The following is a 6,656-nucleotide window of genomic DNA, read 5'->3' on the forward strand; positions in this document are numbered from 1 at the left end:
TCATTTTTTTGTTTTTGTTTTTAATGACTGAGATATCAGTAATTGAGAAATAGAGTCAACAACTTCTTTCCATTGAGTGTCTGGACACTCCACAGCAAGAAGGCTTGGTTGCATTTAATTTCAATATAAAGGTGTATAATTCATGAATCCTTCTGACAAAAGATTCTTAGAGGAGGAAACTCAACCAGTATTTAAAAATTAAAGGAGACAAGGAAAATATATATATTCATTTTGTTGCTCTTTCTATGTTTCTTGTTGTCTTTACCCAGATAGGATCTGCGATGTTGTTGAGTGAGAGCTGATATAGGCTACAATGATCTGAAAACCACCTTTCATGTTGGTAAATTTCAAGAAGTAGTTAAAGGGAAAACCCAAGCATCTCAAATAACGTGGAAGTTTCTTTTGTTTTGAGGGACCATTATTGTTGCACGAAGAAACATGAATGTATCAATTAGCATGGATTTTAAGAACTGAACATTTTCACCACGTGACTGCAGATCTGCTTGGTCTTTATGCCATAGACAAGTGGATTGAGAAATGGAGGGACCAGCAAATAAATGCTGGAAAACAGGATATGGATATAAGGGGGGATACAAGAACCAAACCTATGTGTGAAGAAGGAGAAGAACGACAGGAGGTAGAGTTGGAGGAAGACACAGATGTGAGCAATGCAGGTATGGAATGCTTTCAACCTCGCCTCCTTCTGGGGCACATGGAAAACTGTGGGAAATATCTGAATGTAGGACAAGGTGATGAATGTGAGGTCAAATCCTGCTACTGTGAAGGCCACAAACAAACCATAGATCTTGTTGATCTGGACATTTTCTGCAGCTAGTTTCACAATAGCCATATGCTCACAGTAGGAGTGGGAGATGACAGTTGTATGATAAAATTTAAGACGACACTTTATCAGTATTAGGCATGGGGCTACAATAATGGCAGCCCTAAGTGTAACCACAGTGCCTATTTGGGTGACTAGCTGGTGGGTGAAGATGGCGGCATGCCTCAGTGGATAACAGATGGCAACATAACAGTCCAGGGCCATGGCCAGCAGGATGCCTGACTCGATGCACTGAAATGTGTGGATGAGCCACATTTGAAGCAAGCAGGAATCAAAATAGATATGTGGCATATGAAACCAGAAGATTCCAAGCATCTTGGGCACAATGCTGGTAGCAAGTGTAATATCTGTGATTCCTAGCATGCCGAGGAAAATGTACATTGGCTCATGGAGGCTGCGTTCTGATTTTATGATAGTCAGAAGCAAGGAGTTTCCAATCATAGCAATGAGGTACATGGCAAAGAATGGAATCCCAGTCCAGCACTGCACAGACTCTAGGCCTGGGATCCCTACTAGTGTCAACACAGAGGGCATGAAGAATGTGATGTTGGAAATGAGCATGAGGTTCTTGGGCCTTCTGACAGAGACAAAAGAAGCTTTTTCAGTCTTCTACTTTCTGTTTTTATATGAAGATGACATATATAGTCTGCCTTTTTTTGGTAGAACTCTATGAATATATCATTCATCTCACTCATATTATTGGTGGGAAAATGAAGATCCATCAAGTCACGTCACTGTTTCAGGGAAGGCATCCACCAGAACTGTGTCACAGTAAGATACAATGTGCATGGCAGGCTGACTGTATTTAGAACCAATAAAATCATCTGAGTAAAAGATCAAACGCTGAACTGCCTGTTATTTCCCTTCCAGATCTGTTAACCAAAAATTCGAGTTGTTTATTTTGCTTACGAGCTGAGTTTTAATCAATTTGATGAATCTCTACATAGCCCACATTCTAGCTACTCTCTAAACCCATTGTCATCAGGTCAGTTCTGGCTCATGGAGACCATATAGGACAGAGTAGTGCTGCCCCACAGGGTTTCTAAGGATTGGCTAATGGATTCATACTTCAGACCTTTGGTTACCAGCTGATCTCTTCACCACTGCACCAGCAGGGCTCCAGTAACCTATTAACCCCAATTTTTTAACTCAGGAAATGTCAGTTTGAATCAGCAAATTTCCATATTCTGACAAGCTGATGTCCAACAGCATGAGATACTTATATAACTATACCCATATCTATCTATATCATCTGTAGATTGTTAGGCTGAAAAGAAGCTTTAGAAAAATTAGCTCAAGTATATGTTCTTTTGACCAGTCTAGGCCAAAGCTCCCTGCTACTTTTCAAATTTCTGAAGGTAAAATTGCCTTTCTGTTTTTTTATTGTTTATATTTCTAATGCTAGTATTCTTAAAATTAGCTGTGTGTTTAAAATAGGAAACAAAAACAGAATTCTATAATGAGCTTTACAGAACACTAGAAGAGAGAAACCTCTATGAGGAAATAGAATGGGCAGGAGCAATGCACAGGGGCGAGGACTCACTCCTAGAGAACTACACAATATAGAAAAATAGGAGAATGGCGAAGTGAGCTAGAGTGCAGGAACTTGTTACTTGGGTTTAAACTGTTTGCCGCTATCATTAACCTGAGATTTGTCCATTGGGGCTCATTCCTTCTTAATGAAATACAGATATTCTGGAAAGCTTGAATCACTTTGTGAGCTTAGATATAAGCAACATAGAAAACAAAAAAAAAGGTGCTGACTGGATTTTTTTTAAAGGTTCCAAGGAAGAACTAAACAGGAGATACAGAGGATGAAGTTTTGGGGTACCAGAAATGATTCCAAAGAGGGCTAGAGAAAAAATGAAAAAAATGTAATCACTTCACAATTTTACTTATGAGTGAATTTTCTGAAACCTTGGCCTTTGGAATGTGAACTTTGAACTTTCTTTGAAAGTTCTTTTGTCATCAAAATCATAAGAAAGTACATATTTTGTTTTAAGAAATTCTATAGCCATACAAAAGGAAATGTCTGTATGTTTGTAAAGAATAAAGAAAAAAAAAATTGGGATATTTCATGCTACCCTAGATAGTTTAATAAAGTTGCTCTCAAATCATGTCAGCAAGTCCCTAAATCAGCTAACTGCATATTGAATGTCATCAAGCATACCAGTAACAAAGGAAGCAGCTTTGGTTTTATTCTGCTAAACTTCAAGTAAAAGAATGTAGTCAGCAGGGGCTATATTATGTGAAGAAGGCTGTATCCATGAATGTACATTTAGGGTAGTCAGTTAACCAAGTACTGTGTTTTCCGCAGATTTGCTCTCCATGTTTAATTCTATGACTTCCCCACCCACAGATCACTGACTCTTTCTAATAGGGCCATGTTTTTTTTTTTTTTTATCCCGAGTCAGTGAAAAATAGAATAGGTATCCTTTGAGATATCACAGTGTCTGACATAGGAGTTAACATGTGAGACTTACCTGAGTGGTACGGATGGTGGGCTGGCATGTGGGAAAGTATGTAAACAACTGAGTGCCTGGTTAGTGGCATGGAGGGATTGTGATTGTAGAAGTTAGTAATGACAAATTGTGGGAATGAATATAGAAATAGTTAAGCTAGCTCCTTGATGGTTGTTGAGAGCTGGTTTTGTTCTTACTAGATGCATGAAATGTATTTTCAGATATTCATATAGCTTCCAGTCATCAAATCTTTTCTCTTCCTGGGATTCCAGTCTCAGTCCCACATTTTTTGTGTTCTACAATTCCTCTTCTTTCCATCTGCACATTCTGAAACAGCACCTTCTCAATGCCATGAACTCTCATCATTTGGTAGATGCTGGGACCATCTGCCCACATTACACTGTAAACATACTTCTGGATAGTCTTTCACAGTATCCTTTTATCCCTGCAATCCTGGCACTCTCCTGTCTTCAAAATCTGTCAGACAACATGTTTGTGTGTTCCTCCTCCAACAAAATGTATAGCAAGGCCTCTGGCATTCAGCTACACAGCAGACATTTATTTAGCTGAGATTAGAGAAGAAAACTGCTAGCCACAAATTTTAATATTCTCTAATAAGTATGTGGAAAAGGAGGAGGAATTATGAACATGGGATAAGCTAATTTCTAGCCACTCACCAAATCCCTAAGAGATTTAGAAGATCTTATGTCATTCCTCTTGGGATTATCCACAAAACTAAAATCCATAAAATAATTTTTATACTTGCGGAAATATCCCCACTTTCTATTCGTCTTCTTGATGGGCTAAATGCAGACAAACTCGTATACACAAGTTTTATTTCATTAGCTGAGTTCCTTTGTTGTTGGCCATATTTTCAAATATTTAAAGGTTTCTTAAATTCAGACCTATACCTATCCAATTCTCATTATATTTAAATAAGTATTTCTTACTTTCACTGTGTTACTTCTAGATAGAAAAATCTGTGTTTGTAATTGTTCTCTAACCACAAATTTATCTCTCAGTTTCGTACAGTCTCTTTCTTCCCATTTTTATTTTCTTTAAATTATTTTTGTAAAGTCAGTCATATTCCCACTGTGACCAATTCTAGTGGACATTTCTAAGTCCTAGCATGTTGAGCTCTGATCAGGTCATTGCACTTTTGACTAACCTTTCCTCCATCTTTCTCTTTACTACTTCTTCCTTCTTTCTCTCCATCCTTTTTCTTTTCTTTCAAAAAGCAATTGTTATATGAGTCCTGTGTGTGAAGAAATCATACCATGTGCTCTTGATGAAAAACAATAAATAATAAACAGCATTGCTAGAAATAAGCTTAGGAGAATTTATTCAGTACAAATAAAAAACAAGAGAAAATACATTTGCATGCATAGAGGCACAAGTTCACATAAGTTAAAAAACTGATACCTCCAGTGAGAGAGCTTCTAACAGGAGCAGATATAGTCCAAAGAACAAAAAAAAAAAAAAAATTATAATACAATCATTTTATTTCTTAGTCTTCGGTTAAGGTCACAAAACGTGTGGATTAAAGGAGGTGAGGAATAGGCTTCTATTGGATACTTGGGCACAGAGGCTTACAGTGATTGATCTGAACGGCTAATTATAGAGGCTTTCAGTCATAGTCACATATCCTTCAGGAGAACTCATAAAAGCATTATGGGTTGATGGTAAGTCATTCTAACCAGATGCTTCAGGGAGTTGTGTTAACGATTTATTATCAGTGCCTCATTTCCAAGAAACAGCTTGTTAAAACAAGACCCTTTTGGAGGCAGGGCCAAAATGGCAAAGTAGTCAGATGCTTCCGATGATCCCTCTTACAACAACGACCCCCCAAAAACAAGTGAATCCATTATATATATGACAAGTTAGGAACCATGAGCATCAAAGGCAAAGTTAAGGAATCAGACTGAGTGACGGGGGAGGGAGAGGCGGTGTAGAAGCAGCAAGGATTGGCAGAGCCCATGGCAGTGCCTCAGTTCCGATTCCTTGACACATTCCTTGGCATGACTGCAGCTGGGCTGATGGTAGTTTTCTGGGACAAGGCAGCTTCAGTGAAAGAAGACAAGTAGAGTGGGGCACCCCTGACCCTGTGGCGTGTCTACAGTGGGGCTGGCCATGGCATTTAGGAAGTGGCTGCTTCAATGAAAGAAGGCAAACAAAGTGCTGGCAACCTCTGACCCGCTGGTGTAATGGCTGCAGGACTGGTAGTGGAGTATAGGACTCAGCTGCTTCAGCGAAAGAAGGAAGGCACAGAACGCAGCCCTAACCACCTGGGGTGATCTTGGGGATGCACCTAGCCCACACAGGCTACACACGCCTCTGGAATCTGAGATAAAACAGTGCTCTCAGCACAAGATAAGGGATTTTTTCTAATTTACTGCGTGGATCTAATAGCTCCTTCTTTTGAAAGAGCTCTCTCCTATCTGTCTGACCCCTCCTCCCTCTGCCCCAGCCAGCTTTATTAACAGTTGATTTCCTTGGGCCTGAGATAGGTCCTGCTGCACTTCATGAACTATTCTCATTGTCTCTGAGAAGGAACAAATTAACAAATGGGGGAAAAATACTCTGCCAGCTCCCCTAATCTGGAAGCTCAGAGCAGAAGCTGCTCCTGTCCGGGCACAAGTGATCCACAGACTTTGTCTTTCACCTCTGCATGGATCCAAGTGGCTCTACTACACCAGATAGGATCTGGCTATTACACTGCAAGGATGAATCTGTTCGAGGACTGACTGTAATAGTTTCAGCTGTGCAGTGGAGAGGCAGGTTTCAGAGGTTTGATAGCACTCTGGCTATTAAACAGGGCCTTCACCTACCCACAGCAAGGGCCTGAGGACTAGAGGCCCATCCATGCCACCGAGCCACCTGCAAAGTGGCCCAAGGATAGTGGTGCCTACCAGTCTTTACAGGTATAAGCATTGGGTGCCTAAGGTACAGCTGCAGAGCCCACTTATCAGAGAACTTTAGAGAACAAGGATCCTCCTTCCTCACTGACACTTAGGGGAAGTTTGTCAGCCCCCTGCCTTCCTCAGAGTGTGACCCCCTGCTGCTACCAGAAACCTCTGCATAAACTCATCACCACTGCTCCTCTAAGATAGTAGGTGAAAGCATATGCAACACACTAGGTGACCGACTATCAGGATAACTGAGCTGAATCTATACAAGAATAATGAATGGACTCCTAGGCTTAAATACCTGGTAACAGCTCTAGCCATCTGGTAACCGGACATTAGTGCTTCAAAGGCTCCAAAAATCAAGTTAACTCACTCTAGTAGCATATTTGTGTATAACAAAACAAAGCAAGAAACTAAGACACAGTAAGCAGACATAAATAAATTAAT

At 40.1% G+C, this 6,656-nt stretch overlaps 1 protein-coding gene across 1 annotated transcript; it reads right to left on the bottom strand.

Annotated features, from left to right (window-relative positions):
- Nucleotides 1-463: 463 nt before the first annotated feature.
- On the bottom strand, nucleotides 464-1,402 carry LOC126079219 (olfactory receptor 52A1-like). The gene has a single exon (XM_049890151.1). It carries the CDS (start codon nucleotides 1,400-1,402, stop codon nucleotides 464-466), a length of 939 nt encoding a protein of 312 aa, XP_049746108.1.
- Between the last annotated feature and the right edge of the window lie 5,254 nt (nucleotides 1,403-6,656).

The sequence above is a fragment of the Elephas maximus genome, chromosome 7, assembly GCF_024166365.1.
Source record: "Elephas maximus indicus isolate mEleMax1 chromosome 7, mEleMax1 primary haplotype, whole genome shotgun sequence".
Lineage (NCBI taxonomy): Eukaryota > Metazoa > Chordata > Mammalia > Proboscidea > Elephantidae > Elephas > Elephas maximus.